Source organism: Trachemys scripta, chromosome 23 (assembly GCF_013100865.1).
Source record: "Trachemys scripta elegans isolate TJP31775 chromosome 23, CAS_Tse_1.0, whole genome shotgun sequence".
In the NCBI taxonomy this organism is placed as follows: Eukaryota; Metazoa; Chordata; order Testudines; family Emydidae; genus Trachemys; species Trachemys scripta.
In genome coordinates this window covers 6855887-6872828 of record NC_048320.1, presented here as the reverse complement: position 1 = coordinate 6872828, position 16942 = coordinate 6855887, and the positions used below count along the sequence as shown (strand labels likewise).

Here is a 16942-nt window from a genome sequence, read left to right as displayed (position 1 = left end):
ACAAATATCTCAGCTTCCCCTGCCAGCTCCACCTGAGAGATCCCCATTACATTTTGTCTGGGTAAAGCAGCCTGTGATTAATCTTAAACCCTTTCCGTGCTGAGCACCTCCTTCCCTTGTAGAGTCCCAGTTAATAGTGGGGCATGTCAGAACACAGAGAAGCTTAACCTTACATTTTTCCATGTAGTCTTATAGGTATTCTCCTGTTTTTAAAATGATTCCATATTTCACAATCCTTTGCTTTGACCATGAGACTACATTGTGTCTCCAGTTGACTAAGTCATTGCAAATAGACATCAATTCTCATTTATTATTTAGCTGCTTTCTAATAGACCACTCTCTCCACTGTGCTCAACAAGTGAACCTAATCTAGATGACAGGTTTCAGAGTAGCAGCCGTGTTAGTCTGTATCTGCAAAAAGAACAGGAGTACTTGTGGAACCTTAGAGACTAACACATTTATTAGAGCATAAGCTTTCCGAGCTATATGCATCCGAAGAAGTGGGCTGTAGACCACGAAAGCTTATGCTCTAATAAATTTGTTAGTCTCTAAGGTGCCACAAGTACTCCTGTTCTTTTTGCTAATCTAGATGGTCACTTGCTGTCCACCATTAGCACCAGGTAGACATCTAAAAGGTCGGTTTTAAACCCTTGTTGTATGGGTCAGTAGCTTGTGTATTCAGAACAAATACTTTTGTCTTTTGGATACCTGACTCTCAGCACCAGAGTTTTAAAGACGCAAGTACCAGTTGTAAGGCTATTGACCATTTTAGCAGGCATCTTGCTGTAGGTTTGTTTTCTTGCAGAACCACCACCCATGGAGAGGCTTTAATGTTGTCATTTGCTGGTGCAGCCCAACAGAGCACACACTACATTACTATTGATCTAGCTTAAGCTCCAAGAAAGGAAAACAATTATGCTTGTTTATACATACGTAACCTGCTCAGCAGGTGTTACCTGTGTTGGAGGGAGTGGTTACTGTCTCATAAGCAGCTCAACGATGGAGCCTCTCTCTGCTGAAGCCTGAACTTCAAATGGAACCATTCAAATACCAGTAGATGGGAGCAGTTTCTATATTTATTTTTGGAATATGCTGCAGTTTTTACAAAAATTATAAACAAGGACCAAAGTATCATTTATACTAGGCTAACTCCAATGAGATTAAACCAAGGTAATAGCAGAATTTGTTTTTTTAGCATTCCTTCCCACAATGAAACAGCCCTTTTTTCTGTTCCACTGCATGCATACCCCCTTTTCCTAAATAGTGGGCTCAGAATAGTCAGCCAAACACTGCTAATAGAATAGAGGGGAGTAATAGCTCAGAATCTGTGGGTTTGCCAGTCACATGATCGTTAGGAAACCACACTTGCATTTGTACTTCTGAGAAGTAATAAATAAGGCCATTTAGGAAAATAATACTTTGCCCTTTTTTAACAACGTCAACCCAATGACCTCAAAATGTTTTACAAATATTAACAAATGAGGTTTCGCAGCACTCCTGTGCGATATGCATTAGCATCCTTATTGTACAGATAAGGAAACTGAGGCACAGAGGTTAAATGACCTCCCCAAGGCACCACAGGCTTCCTGTGAAACATTTGGTAATAGTACATCCTTTTCTGTTGCCACAAGACCATGTTTTCCCACAGTAATTCAAACTGTGTAAGTCCCAAGGCAGTGTCAAGCAATGTGCCCATTTTGCACTTTGGGGGCCTAACTCTGCCCTCAGATAGGCATGCATAACTCCATTTGACTTCAGAGGGAGCTGCCTAGGCATGTCCGATAGCAAAATTGAACTCCTGGTAGTGCTGAGAAGCGGCAATGAGAGTTTGCCTAGTTATTCCTGCTTGTGCTTTGCTGTATGCGTTTAAAAGAATAATTTTTAGGTTGCTGCATTCACTGAATATTATTCCTCTCTACGAAGGGAGGAATTCTAAGTAGTCTTTTTTTCCCTCCACTTTACAGATTCAGAGTCGGGGAACAATGGATAGAAGAGTGCTTCCCAGATTGTCCAATGAATTTGGCAAAGAGGCTTTTATATTGAATACCCTTCTCCATGTGTTTTATATCCTTTTTTTTTTTTTTGGTCTTGCTTTACACCAAACTAAAACAAGTGTGTACATGTCACACGATCCTTTTCACAGGCCCTATTACTGTCTTTAGAAGTGGAAACACCAATTGATAATTACTTTAAAATAACATGGAACAAAGCAGCTAGTAGTGAAAAAAAATGCCATTTCTATTGATTATATCCTAAAACTGCTCACCATAACAGAAAACAGATGACTAGCAGGCAGTATGTGTTTTTGACTGGCCTTCTGTAACCTTTACAAATCAGAAGTTACAGAAATGCATGTGGTTGCTTTATGGTGTACTCTGGACCCATACTACATTTTCATTCTGTGATTCAGAGCTTGGGTTTGTACAGTAAAGTTAAATCATCATATATACAGCTCACACTGGAATCTTCTATAGCATTCTTGTAAATTTATTGATTTACTGTATGTGATGACAAACCTATTAGTGTATCGTCTCCAGCTTGAGTGGGACAGACTTTCAGTAAAATAATTTTATTCACCCCTTTAACATTAGCGTACACTAATTTTTAAAGAACAAGAAATACACAAGTTATTTTCTTTTTGTGAGGAAGAGAATAGGTGCTGGAACTAGGAGGGCTGCCACACCCCCAGCTTGAAGTGGTTTCCATTATATACAGGGTTTACAGTTTGGTTATAAGGTTCTTAGCACCCCCCCCCTATACAAATTGTTCCAGCACCTGTGGGGAGAAGGATGAGGGAAGGAAAAAGTCACAATCCTGACTTGAACCAGAGGCAAAGACTGATGTAGTAAGACATCGAACCATTAGTTATATCCACAGACAGCAACTAGAACACTTATCCATCCATTTGGTGTATTGCTATGTTGGTAATAAATGGCATTTTGCAGCATTTCCTGAATAGTGGAATATGAGGTGGGATGGAGACTGAATGCTTCACAGAGTTAGATGCTGTGTAATCAGCCTGGAGCACTCAGGATTTCACACAACTTTGAACTGATCAATACAGATTTGCTGTAGCTTTCCTTTCAGGCAATGATCAGATCTGTAAATGACTAATTTCTCTTTCATTTACATGGAGGGGTCTCCTCCTGCCCACAGGGTGCATGTGGCCCCATAGAGCACCCCACTCCTTGGGGACCCACAGAGACTATTCTGTTGGTCTGGGGTCCACACAAGGAGAAGGGGCAGACAATTACACTGCCTTCCCCCTACTCTGGCCCCACAGACCTTAGGCAGAAAAGAGAACATAGATGGGCTATATTATCTTTTTGATGAAGCCTCAATAACCCTTGGGAGGTCCTGTGGACTGCATGTGATGGGGCTGAGTTCCCAGGCTATGCAGCTCCATTAGAATTGCAGTGCTGGGAACTGCAGGGTGCAGTTAAGAGGGGCCAGAGTTGGAGCAGAGGCCCACTTTCTGGGGATCGCCTCAGTTTCGGGGTTGGCCCCACAGCTCATTTCATGAGGCAACCTCCAGCCCCAGACAGAACAACAGGAGAACTCCAGGAGGGAATGAATCCTCATCGAGATTTTCTCCCATAGAGACCCATCTTGTAGGTTTTACTGCAGGAGATGACCGAGGTCTGAAGAATTTTATGGCAGTCCCTAAGACACATTACCAGGATGGGAAAGCTTATGCCCATCCCCTGGATTTTGAAATTCTAAGCTCCAGTTGGGCATTTTATCTCTGACTACTGGAACATGCAACTACTGTTGCATTTATTTTAGAAAAAATAAAAACCAGTTAAAGTAAAAAAATTCATAATAAGGGCCCATTTTTTGGATGCTTTTGCATGTGAGTAGTCCCATTCATGTAAATTAGTCCGTTTAACTGCAGGTGAGTAAAGTTACCCAAATTTGTGAATATTAGCAGGATTGGGAACGATGGGCAAGATCCTCAGCTGGTGTAAGCAGTTTAGCTTCTTTGGAGTCACCTACAATAATTACTAAGGTGATTAAGAAGAAAGCTAGAAGGAAAAACATTTAATCCAAATCACTCCTCCTCTCTGCTTCAAGTCTAGTTTTACAGTGGTGTAATTGAGAGCTCAGAATCTGACCAGAGGTGCTGAGCTGCAGTCCCTATACAGCTTGTCTACATTACCAAATGGACCACTGCTGACACCGGGTGAAGCTAAATCTGTGCACAGTGTGGCTTGTCGTTAGCTATACTACCATCTAAACCACGTTCGGCAGCACTTCAGCTGCCCCTGCTGACATCCATTGTCAGCAACAGGTAACTTTCTAGTGTAGGTTTTAGAAACATCAGTTCTGGATCGTTTAGTGATAAACAAGGTGGCCTGGAGCTTGGATAGCAACTCAAAATATATTAACAGATTATAACACCATTGTATCAATTAGCATGGTTATCAGAGCAAGAACTTAGCTACACAATGAGAACTTAATAGTTGTTTAACTAGCTATTAGTCACATAACATCATATAGCTTGTGGTTTGAGTAAAGAGTACTTAGCAGAGTTGTCATTGTCTATGAGTAAAATCACTTATTAAGCATTCACCATATCCACTGAGCATTGTGTTCCTCCATTATCCTTCTCAAGTAGTGTCTCCTGAGTCCAGACTCATGACTGGATTCTGGGAATTGGAAACAAAGATTTTGTGGTTACTTGTTTTGTACAAACCAGTTCTCTTCAGAGGAGTGGTTTTCACCACTGGGTGAAATGAAAATTGCCACCAACAGTTGCTTTTTTATTTTTTAAACCATGTACAGTAATTGTAATCCATATGGCACTTTATAAAAATACTATAGAAACCAGAGCTACCAGTAATAGGCTGGCAAAACCAGTGGGGGTTTTTAAATGTATTTATTTATTTGGCAATGTGAGTGGAATCATTTTGTGTTCTTTTGAATGGCCATTTTGCCATGAAAAGCTGTTTTCAGCTGTTTGCAAAGAATGATTACCTGGGCAAATGCACAGTAGTGTGCTCCTCCTCCCCGCACCCAGATGGATTTACCCTTTTTCTCCAGAAATGCTGTATCCACTCTGAAAATAGTCAAATATATTGTTCCATCCGATACGTCTGTGTGTGCTCATGAACATCATTTTTTGCCTGGGAGCTGGGCACAACGCAAAGAGTGATAGCACTAGATGGGGCTGATAAAACCCCATTCCTTGATGAGCTGCTGTTGCTAGAGAGTGATTTGAATCCTCTACCTTGGGGTACTGAGTTTGGCATAACAAATTGTCAGGCAAGAGTTAAAATGTAGCCAGCTAAAACAGAAACTGCAGATCAAGCAGGAATGCTTTAGAAGCCCAAGGACACCGACAACTGTAAACACTTGATAAACTTCTATGGTCAAATGTCCGCCCAATAACTTGGCTCTTCAGAGGTGAGGTGAAGTGTGCCTCCTGCTGGCTAAGCTTGGTGTGGCAGAGTGGTCAACCTCAGAGATACCACCTGCATTTCTGCCCGACAGATAAGTAGTTGGTAGGAAACTTAAAAAGGATTTTAAAATAATGAGGATACTGAGTATCCTTTTCTAGATCAGCTTGGGCTAGACCAGGCTTGAGTGCGAAGTGAGACTATAACAAAAATAACCTCATAGAGTTTACTAGCCATTCCCTTAAAGCAGGTTTATCTGGTTCAAGTTTTAAAAAAATGACAATACTTATTCCATCTTATTTCCACCATTTCTTATGTTCCTTTTGCTACCACAAGCCGCTTCTGCCTCAAAGTTTTAATTTAAAAACATTTCTCATTCTGGACTTTATTAAAACCAGCATTGTAATTGCTACGGCGAGCCCTCCATAACATAAGCCATCTACCTGAAATCAGGTCAAGTCACCCTGAAAGCTTTAAAATTCCAGAGTGAGGGTGACTCAAATGTCCTTCCCCCCCCCTGCAATGTAGTGTTTCTCAGGAAGATTTCCATTGCTGTTTGTCATTAAACATCATGGCCCATTGTGACTTTCCTGTCAACCCATCAGCTTCTCTTTCCCCCACTCTCATGAGGAGTGCACTGGGGAGAAAAATCAACTGCTGTTACTCTTAGCTTTTCTGCTTTCAAGCTCCATCTCTGTGTGTGTGTGGTTTTTTTTTTTAAATCAACGAGCAAAAGCAGCAGAAAGCTTCAGTAGGACACATAGCACCAAATGCTGCTCTGATATGCAGTCTCATTGAGATCAGTTGGATCGTGCTCAGTATAAACCAAGGCAAATTTTGATCCAGGCAGTCCAATGTTAGTCAAAATTAAAGGTCAGTGTGATAGACATGACATTTTGATTAAAAAACTAGAAAGATATAAAATTAACATAGCACACACATCAAATGGATTAAAAGCTGGCTAACTGATAGGTCTCAAAATGTAACTGTGACTAGGGAATCATCACTGAATCGGTGTGTTTCTAGTATGGCCCCACAGTGATTGGTTCTTGGCCTTGTGCAATTTAACATTTTTATTAAGGACCCGGAAGAAAACATAAAAACATCACTGATAGTTTGGGAAGGACACAAAATTTGGGGGAATGGGAAATAATGAAAAGGATATGTCACTGATACAGAGCAATTTGTATTGGTTGGTAAGCTGGGCACTAGCAAATAATGTATTTTAATATGGTTAGATGTAATTGTATACATCTAGGAACAAAGAATGGAGGCCACACTGACACAATGGGAGACTAACCTGGGAAGTGGCGGCTCTGTGGATAATTATAGTGGATAATCAGCTGAACAGGAGTTCCCAGCGGGATGCTGTGGCCAAAAGGGCTAATGCGATCCTTGGCTGTATAAACGGGGATCTAGAGTCGGAAGAGAGTTTATTTTACCTCTGTATTTGGCACTGGTGCAATTGCTGCTGGAATCCTGTGTCAAGTTCTGGTGTCCACAACTCCAGATAAATTGGAGAGGGTGCAGAGAAGAGCCACAAGTATGATTAAAGGATTAGAAAACCTGCCTTATAGATGCATCCGAAGAAGTGAGGTTTTTACTCACGAAAGCTTATGCCCAAATAAATCTGTTAGTCTTTAAGGTGCCACCAGACTCCTTGTTGTTTTTGCCTTATAGAGAGATACCTAAGGAGCTCAACCTATTTAGCTTAACAAAAGAGAAGGTTACTGCGTGACTTGATTTCCGTCTGTAAATACCTGCTTGGGGAACAAATATTAAACAATGGGCTCTTCAATCTAGCAGAGAGTTATAACATGATCCAATGGCTGGAAGCTTGACAAGTTCACATTGGAAATAAGGCATAAAAAAATTTTTATGCGTGAGAATTAACCAACCATTGGAACAACTTACCAAGGGTCATGGTGGATTCTCTATCGCTAACAATTTTAAAATCAAATCTGGATGTTTTTCTAAAAGGTTTGTTCTAGGAATTGTTTTGGGGAAGTTCTATGACCTCTGTTATTCAGGTCAGATTAGCACAATGGTTCCTTCTGGCCCTGGAATCTATGAAGCACATGCTTACATATAAGCAATATTTAAGCTTGGTCCTGAAAAAGACTTTCATGAATCAGGCCCAGAAAACCAAGTGATAAAATTGATAAATAAATATTCTAGGCTCAACTGATCAAATTCAACCATCCTGAATTCCAGCCCCCGAATCTTCCAACACTTATTGAGGAAACCCCAGAATGCTGGCTCCAAATCGGATGCACCTCATAAACTGGTGGAACTGGCTGTCAAAATATAAATATCCCCTTTGAAAAAAGTGCACCGCTCGCTGACTGAGATTAATTCGAAATGATAAAATCGATTTTGGCGCTACTCCACTCGTCGGGGTGGAGTACAGAAATTGATTTAAAGAGCCCTTTATTTCGAATTAAATGGCGTCGTTGTGTGGACGGGTGCAGGGTTAATTCGATTTAACGCTGCTAAATCCGAATTAAAGTCGTAGTGTAGACCAGGCCTTAAAGAGAACAACAACAGCCGCCTCACTCTAGGGGCAGCAAAAATCAACCTGTAAGGTCCCTTGACTATCTGCAGAGCCGCCATTAACAAACACAACTCCATCAACTGGGTGATAACAGAGGGGACACACACAAGCAGAGAAGAAGGCTAAATCTGAGCTCCAGCTCCTCGGGACCATTAGGGACCCAAGGAAAAAAAACAACCCTTGCATTTGACAAAAGAAAAAAAAGAAAAAAATTGGTGGGGAAAGGAATTTTATTTCCAAGTTTCTAGAAGGCTCTTACAAAACATGGAGAGTTAAAGAAAAACATATAATGGATAGGGTCCTTTCAAGCATTTCTTCACATTATTCTAACGGTGATAGGAAATACCATTTAACTGTATATGAATTTTTCCGGTAATCCCAATCACTGTCAACTGATGACAGGAATCTTTCCATGCAGAATTTCCCCTAGATTGTGCAGTTCTGAGTTTGTTATTTCACCTTGAAAGAAAAAGAATTGATCAGAAACATAACCAGCCCCCCCCTTTTTTTTTTTAAAAAGTGCTGTAATCCCCTGCTATTTCAGTACAGGGACCCCTCTGAGCTCTTCAGCCCCAACCAGCACCACCTTTCTTTTCCAACCTGGGGCCCCCACACAGCTATGCCAGTAGACCTCTATTCAGACCAAGCAACCCGCCTGCTATTTGAGTTCTGAAGATCCCTGGGGAAGAGGCTGCCAATGCTAACAATGTTGTTTTGTATGTGATGTAGCTAAATGCCCACTGGGGATTAGGATGAGCTCAGCACATTCATTTTCCTCCTCATCAGGTTTTTCCACCCAGATCTTCAAAGCTCAAAGGCTAGTGCATTTGTTCACTGAGCCACACAGCCCGCCCGCCCCCGCCCCAATGTGTACAAACAAACAGCTCTGAATTGGAAAAAATCCTCAGGAAATAAACACAGAGAAAGCCACAACAAAGAAATGGAAGTGGGGCAGTTCCATTGTCTGCAAGTTGCCCCTCACGGTGAACTATTGTGGCAGATTTTAGACACCACCCAAAATAAACCAACCAAAAAGACAAAAAAAAAAAAAAAAAAAACCCACCAGAAAAACAGTTTTACAAACACTTAATTTCCAGCTTAAGTGAAATCAACAAATTTTAAAATTCATAATCATTAGAGTAACAAAAATTAGCTATTTCCCATTGTCTTTAGAACAACAAAAATTCACGCCTCGGAGGCAGAGGGCTAAAACCAAGTGTCTCTTGCAGGGGCATGCTGTCCCGCTCCAGAGATGTTGAAGGCCTCCTTCACGTCCCATTCCTATCAGAGATCACCCCTCAAGGGCCGAATGTCTCTCGCTGTCTCCAGTCATCTGGTATCCCGACTCTGGCAAAGCGTTTGTCGCTGAAGCCAGATGGTGGAGTGGAAAAGCTGAGTTCCATTCCTGGTTTCTTCCCCAGGAAACCCAGGCTTCTCTTATTGCACAGCTCAAAAGCATGAAAGAAGGGTATTGGCCATGCATTGCCTTCCTCCTTCCTAGCTACACTTAACACATGAAACAGGCAACCACAAACTCCCCGGCCATCTGTGTGAAAAAAAGGTATATATTCAGCACGCATTCAATACAGTATAGCGAGAAGCTATCATTTCCTTTTAAAAAAACCCAAACAAACATCCAAAATCAAACCCACCCCCCTTTTATCACAGTCCGAGTGAGGCAACCAATTCCAAACACAACAGAAAACAAACTAAACACTTTGGGTTGTTTTCTCCCAAGAAACACGATTGGTCTGAAAGTCAGCAGAGATTAACAGCAGAATGGCTGGTATGGAATGGTCCATGCTGGGGATGGAGGGGAACAGACAGAGAGAGGAGAAAGACCATCTGTCTGGCAGCTCTGCGGCTGGGTACTGGAAGAGGGAGAGCAGTGAGTGTCATGGAATGCTAAACTGTATTATACAGTTCGGCCACTAGGTGGCACTATGTGTAAAATACCTTATTTAAATGAACCTCAGTCATACCTGGCAGAGCATTAAAGGATCTTCTGATGAGCAAACTCTGTAGCCAGTCCATATTCTCCTATAGAAGAACATGATGTGGTGACAGGAGTAAAATAAGAATAGAACCAGAAAGAAAACAGCAACAAAGGTTTCAAATAGAAGGAACAAAACAACAAAGGTTGCAGGATCTCAATGCCCCCGAGAACTTCAGCTTTGACAAACCTTCACAATGGACAGAATGAAAACCATATTTTGCAAGTTTCACATTGCTACCAAGCTCAACAAGGAAACGGATGATATATAGGTATCTTCTTTAATTTATGCTATGGGGAAACAAGCAGAACGTATCTTTAAATCCTTGACTTTCCTGAAGACAAAGATGACCATGAAAGGGTTCTGGCTATGTTTGATGCATACTTTATACCTCAGAGAAATGTGGTTTATGAAAAAGCATTGTTTTCACCAGAGAATTCAAGAACCAGGGGAAAATGCTTAATGCTTTATGAGAGCTCTGCATACAATGGCTGAAAACTGTGATTTGGAAATGCAAAACATGAAAATATCAGAGAGGCGCTAGCTACTGGGTTAACAGATTAAAAACCTTTCACAGCAGCTACAATTGAAGAGAGATTTAACCCTAGCCACAGCTATACAGAGAGCAAAGCATTCTGAGCTGGTGAGACAGCAAAACCCAGATCAACTTGACAAACTTGAAAAACCTAATGGTTTAGAAACTGTAAAAAGACAGTTGAGTGTTAAAAGTCATTATCACAAAGCCCCTGAGGCAAGGAAAAAGAACTTCCAGGCTAAGAGGGACAAATTCCAGCCTACACGCACATGGTGTGAACAAAGTCATATCCCAAGAGATGATGCATATCCAGCCAGAGGCACACGGTGTAATAAATGCAGAAAATATGGACATTTTCCAGCTATTTGCCGCACCAAAGCAGTCAGGGAGGTGACTCATATTACAGACAATCAAGAGCCATTGTTTCTGGGATCTACCACTTGTGATGACACACCTGCCTGGAGAGTGAAACTGAATATTCATAGCAAGACTATTGACTTTAAAATTGATGCAGGAGCTGATGTCACAGTCATGTCAGAAGAGAGACACAGTCACCTTCCACACCTCCCAGAGCAAAAGTCACTTGACACAGCTCTGACTAGCCCTGGTGGTATTCTGAACTGCATGGACCAGTTCACCATAGAAACAACTTACAAAGTCAAACGTTTTGCGTTCAGAGTACACAGGATCAAAGATGAACAACCTTCTCAGCTGAAGCGTAGCAGCCGTGATAGGCCTAGTGAGAAAGGTGGAAGAACTCAATGGAGGATCTGATGATATTGGACTTTTGAGAGGCAATTCAGTACAAATCAACTTAAGAAACAATGCTGAACCATACAGTGTACAAACATCTCTACCAGACAGACCTGGCAAGAGACTAGCTGCAGATTTATGTGAATTCAGAGGACATCATTACCTGGTCATTGTGGACTATTTTTCCAGATATAGAGAAATAATGTACTTGAAAAACATAACGTGTTGCAATGTTATCGAGGAACTGAAATGCACTTTTGCACACTTCAGTATTTCAGGATAACTAGTGATGAACAATGGACCACAATTCACTGCAGCAGAATTTAAGTCATTCCAAATGAAATAATGATTTTAATCATATTACTAGCATCTCATTTTACCCACAAGCGAATGGAGAGATGAGAGAGCTCTACAGGCAGACAGGAAAGTCCTACAGCAGGAAGATACATTCATTGCTTTTCTGAGTTACAAATCAGCAACAACAACAGCTACTGGATACAGTCCAGCACAACTCCTGATGGGAAGACAACTCACACCTTATGTTCCAGCTTTGGAAAAGAACATATTTCCAAAATAGCCACACATGAAGAGAATAGCCAAATTGGATAAAAAGGCTGAAAGAGCTTCTGAACACTTTTAGAACAAATGCCACTCAGAGAACCACCAGGTCTAGAACCTGGTGACTGTTCACGTCAAACTGGATGGAGAAAAAGGATGGGCAACTCCAGCTGTTGTAAAGAAAAAGAATTCAGCACCCAGATCATGTGTGACCGAGACCAACAGTGGAGAGTTCAACCAAAACCATTGACATCTACTGTTTGTTCCTCAGAAAGAACAATCAACAGAGCAAACTCTGCACATGGCAGAGGCAAAATGACTCCTCAAAGATTCCAAACCGACCACTGCCAGTTGCTGCAACTAACAGCTAGCCAGATAGCCAAGTGTTCCATATTTGGCTTGTGTAATTAGAAGAACAGTATGATTCAGAGGCACTTAACAGACTGATATGTACTGAACTTCAAAGACAATGTGATAGTTCAAATATTGTAAGGTAGGAATGTAGAACTTAATGGGGGTGAAGTCATGGGAACGATAAACTGTTACACTGCTCAGCCACCACATGGCAGTGTGTGTAAAATACCTGATTTAAACGCATGTCAACCATCTCTGGCAGAGCATTAAAGGAACGTATAATGAACACATCTGCTGTGTGTAAACAAGCTCTGTAGCTAGGCCATATCTGGCCCAGGAACATTTTGTAGAGTCAGGGGCCTTTCATTCCTTACTCTGAGCTTCCTGTCAGAAATCTGCAATCAGAACCACACCGACCAGGCTGCTTGGTGGCTCAAGTCTCGTAGCCTAGCAGCTTTGGGCATAAGCCACTTATCGGCACATGAGACAAAGCGGGTCAGCTCATCTTCCAGTTCTCTACATCATTCAGGCATGGTGGACGTGGCTCTGTTTGAGTCCACGGGAGAGGAGAAGTTGGGGTGGGGATGGGCAAGGGATCCAGTCTCTGACACCCTATGGAATAAATATAATTGCACTGTGACATGATGAGAAGTCGCAGGAAAAATGACAGGATGGGAACAAAGGCTACATGGAAAACCATTCCCTTGCAGCCCCCCTCAGCCCCCCCCCCAATCAGACGAAGTGCTAGAAGAGAAGGGAGTGCTCACACTCTTGTATCTGGCGGGGGGGATGGGAAAGGAGGGCCTCTGATCTGATCCCAGGGGAGTTAGTGGGATGCCACGCTCCGGTCACCGGGATACCCACACTGCCATTGCTGGAGGGAACGTGGGCCGTGTGGCCATGCTCTGCTAACTGAGGGAGGGATGGAGAAAGCGTCTGTGCTGCAGTAACCCAGGGAGGTGTGGTGGAGATAGCTCAGACACAGACACTTGGGGAGGGGTGGGGAGCCCTCCTGCCTGGATACATAGATGGGGGGGAAGGGTTGGGTTTAGAGATCTCTCACCTGGAGGGAAGTTCTCTCTGGCCACCAGCCTGTCTCCTATGTGGCCTCAGGGGAGCCAGTCCAGAGAGCCACATAATGGCCCTAAATGCTAAAGCCTATTAGTACCTCAGGGTCGCAGGTGCCTTGGCTCCTGTGTAGGTCTCTGAAAGGCCCTAACTGGGCGACACTGCCCTCCCCCGAACTCCTACGGGTGCTGCAAACCAACGGGGCGGCTTTGTGCCTCCCAGGGCATGCGAGAGGGAGACGCTGCTGGCCCCGTGTTTGATTTCCTGGTGACAAAGGCCCTGGTTCCACCCCAGACCCCGTTTGGCTCTTCTTCCCAGTCCCAGCCGCAGTGATTCTGCTGTTGTCCTTTGCTGACCTTGTGTATTTGGTGTGGAGATAGTGTGCCTGGTACTCTCAGTCCCTCCCCCTCCCCCCCCTGCTCCCCCCATTAGTCTTGCTGTTCGTTCATCTCCATGTCAGACACCAGAATGTTCTTCTCGGCAGATTCGCTGGGGTTGGAGGTGGTGCGGCTGTAGCGGGCGCTCTCAAAGGCCCCCCGCTCGGAGCTCCGCCGGCGCTTGTACAGGTAGACGGCGAGGGCAATCAACGCGCACAGCGCTAGTGCTGAGAGGACAACCACGGCGATGGCGGTCGTGTTGTCCGGGAGAGCTGAGGGAGAGGGGAAAAAGCATGTGAAACCCACCCCACTAGGCCCAATCCCGGTCACCGTCTCCACTGAACTGAAGGGAAGTTGAAGTACAGCAAGAGGAACGGGCTTGCCCCAGGTCACCACAGCCAGGTCAGTGGCAGAGCAGGGCATAGGACCCAGGCGTCCTGACTCCCAGTCCTGTGCTTCGGCCCCTGCACTTTCCCGGACAACGGGTTAGGGGTAGGGCAGGTCACTGCAACACAGACAGCTCCCGCGGCTCAGAGGTTGGGAGCAGGGCCCCCAAAGCAGAGGTGGTTCCCAGGAGGGCTGGGGAGTGTCCTTTTCCACGGTTGTTGAGCTTGGCTCACCAAGGGGGCATCTATCCTGCCTGGTTCCACTCAATGTGCCATACTCCTCACTGCCAAGCCGCAGCGCATAGACACCCTGGATCCCAGCAGCGGATGCAAGCCTTTCCTCTCTGTCTGGGGGGGAATGCGCGGAGCAAGGGGGCAGTGTGCTCACACAGAAATCAAGCGTGACCCCTGCCGTTGGGAATTCACAGGGAAAGCTCTTCATCCAAAGGTGACCCTAGCCAGTCTGCCAAGCTACGGGCGCAGCAGCAGGTGGCAAACACGGGCACTCGTGTTGCCAGGCCCCGGTACTCCCTTTGTCCCGCACAACGCTGGAGCTGGGGCTGGACAGGAACAAGGCCTTGTGCCCATGTTGATCTGTCACCCTGCTGTGCCACTCACCTGATCGGGAGAAGCTGCTCTCCTCAACTGCAAGGGGAATGAAGAGAGAGACAGATCAGTAGCCTGCCAGAGTGTCCTTCCTTCCAGACCCATTCCTGCCAGTGGGGAATGGTGTGTTCCTCCCCTGACGCCCAGCCCTGCCGGCTACAGCTGGGGCAAATGGCTGCGGTAATACAGAATACATGCCCAGTCTACGCATTGCCTCAGCTCTCTTCCTGGACTGGCACTCGACCTACCCCCACCGAGCCTGCCCCGCACTCGCCAAGTCCCTAGCACCCGCCGAGCCTGGCCCGCACCCGCCGAACCCCTGGCACCCGCCGAGCCTGGCCCGCACCCGCCGAGCCCCTGGCACCCACCGAGCCTGGCCCGCACCGTCAAGTCCCTAACACCCACCGAGGCTGGTCCACACCCGACAAGTCACCGTCACCTACCAAGTCCCTGTCACGCCCTGAGCCTGCCCCGCACTCGCTGAGTCCCTGGTGGCCTCCCCACCCCCGCGATTCCCTGGCACTCCCTGGGCATGTCTGTACCTGCCAAGTCCCTGCTACTTGTTTTTACCAAGTCCCAAATACCAGGACTGCCCCAACCATACCCTGTGCCCTGCCACAGGGACATGGGAGCAAACAGCCCCAGACTGCAGGGTGGAGGAACCACTGACTAGCTCGATCCTGCCTCGGTCTCCCATTCGCTTCTCCACAAAGTCCCCACCACAATGTTGAAGACTCCTTGGCCCAGCGCTGGGCATGAGCAGACTCCCCATGCAGCAAAAAGGGCCCCAATTTGAGTCTTTAGCATGTATGATGGGGCGCCCAAAATATTCCTATTAGGGACCCCAATGGGCTAGCACCACCTCTGCCTGCACCTGATGTTGTTTACGTTGCTATTCCAACCCTGGGCTCCCCGCCCAGCTCCACCAACACCCCTCAACCCTACTCCACAGCCCCCAGCTCTTCCAACCCTGGGCTCCCCGCCCAGCTCCACCGACGCCCCTCAATCCTACTCCACAGGCCCCAGCTATTCCAACCCTGGGCTCCCCGCCCAGCTCTGCTGATGCACCTCCGTCCTGATCTGCTACTCCCCACCCACAGCTCGGCTATTTCAATTCAACCTGACCTGCCGCAGCTCTTAACATGTCGATCCTGCACTTCTCCAGAGCAAAGGCTGGCAATTGCACTGCGCTGCACTCTGGGTGCTGAGGACAAGGTGCTATGAAGTACCTTGCCTCCGCCCAGACTCCTCTAACCAGGATCTGAGGCCAGGTCCCCAGAGGCAGAAAATCAATCCACGACACCTCGACAGCACCTGAGCCCCAGAGCGATTTCCTGCTTTGGCCTGCTAAACCCAGGGTTGTGAGTTCAATCCTTGAGGGGACCATTTACGGATCTGGGGAAAAAAATCTGTCTGGGGATTGGTCCTGCTTTGAGCAGAGAGTTGGACTAGATGACCTCCTGAGGTCCCTTCCAACCCTGATACTCTGCACCGTTGGGAGGTTCTTTTGTTCTCAAACTCTTTCTTGGTTTGCAGTGAAAGCCACCAAGCCAAGTCAACCGGCTCCCTGGGGCCTCTTACCTCGGGGGATCTTACAAATGAGCCCCATGGTGACATTCGAGCAGGAGCCCAGGTGCCAGACCCCGTTACTGCTCTGGATCCAATAACAGCTGTTCTGGCTGAGCATGCTGGGGCTGGTGTCGTGCTGGCCCCAGTTGGAGTAGTTCATGGCTGTGTTGTCGTGCCAAACCAAGGTGCCTCCTAGGAGAAGGGAAGAGACCATTACACAGGACTGCAAGGGGAGCCGGGGCCTTGCCCGGCCGAGAGCAGCAGGGCTAGTGACCTATCTAGTGTCACACGGGAGCACGCAGCTGCTGCCCTCATTGGACGGAGCAGACTGTTGATGCTACAGTTCCCAGCATCCAATGCTCTATTCTGATCTGAGCGGCAGCCGGCAGAGTCTATAGGTTCCAGCAGGATGAGCGGAGTGGCCTGAACGCGGGGACTGGTCGTCTCCCAAGACGTGGGTGGCTATAAGCTGCGTTGCAGAGCAACGTGGGCTGCACTTGGCCCATGGGCTGCTCTTTGACCAGTCCTGGAGAACGGTGCTGAATCCCGGCACCATGTCCAGCGTGGCCTGCAGGTCCCCTTAGATCAGCCCTGCAGGTGATCCAGGCAGGTCGAAGACACTGTCTCAGGCCAAGCTCTCCCTCGGGAGACCGGACTGGGGCTGCAAACGTCCAGCCACTCCTTCGTCTCGCTTCCCCTGGGACTGACACAGCAAACCCTTCTACCCCAAAGCGCCTAGAGCTACGCAGGCCATTGCATGCAGAAGACACATCTTCCCCCAGAGAAATG

At 46.0% G+C, this 16942-nt stretch overlaps 2 protein-coding genes across 4 annotated transcripts in view; one reads left to right on the top strand and one right to left on the bottom strand.

Moving 5' to 3' along the window:
* Positions 1-2409, top strand: part of MARCHF10 (membrane associated ring-CH-type finger 10) — a 69928-nt gene extending 67519 nt beyond the window's left edge. For 2 of the 3 annotated variants that reach the window (XM_034756112.1, XM_034756115.1), the window contains one exon: positions 1965-2409. In XM_034756112.1, coding sequence (XP_034612003.1) covers positions 1965-2162 — 198 coding nt within the window. In that variant the 3' untranslated portion in view covers positions 2163-2409. The remainder of the gene's footprint in view (positions 1-1964) is intronic. The other variant, XM_034756114.1, reaches the window with a different exon arrangement.
* Positions 2410-8148: 5739 nt separating this feature from the next.
* The window catches only part of MRC2 (mannose receptor C type 2), a 98196-nt gene continuing 89402 nt past the window's right edge, over positions 8149-16942 (bottom strand). The window contains exons 28-30 of the mRNA XM_034755841.1: positions 16166-16345; positions 14597-14623; positions 8149-13864 (exon numbers count right to left, since the gene is read on the bottom strand). Of these exons, the coding sequence (XP_034611732.1) occupies positions 13644-13864; positions 14597-14623; positions 16166-16345 (428 nt within the window). The 3' untranslated portion in view covers positions 8149-13643. The remainder of the gene's footprint in view (positions 13865-14596; positions 14624-16165; positions 16346-16942) is intronic.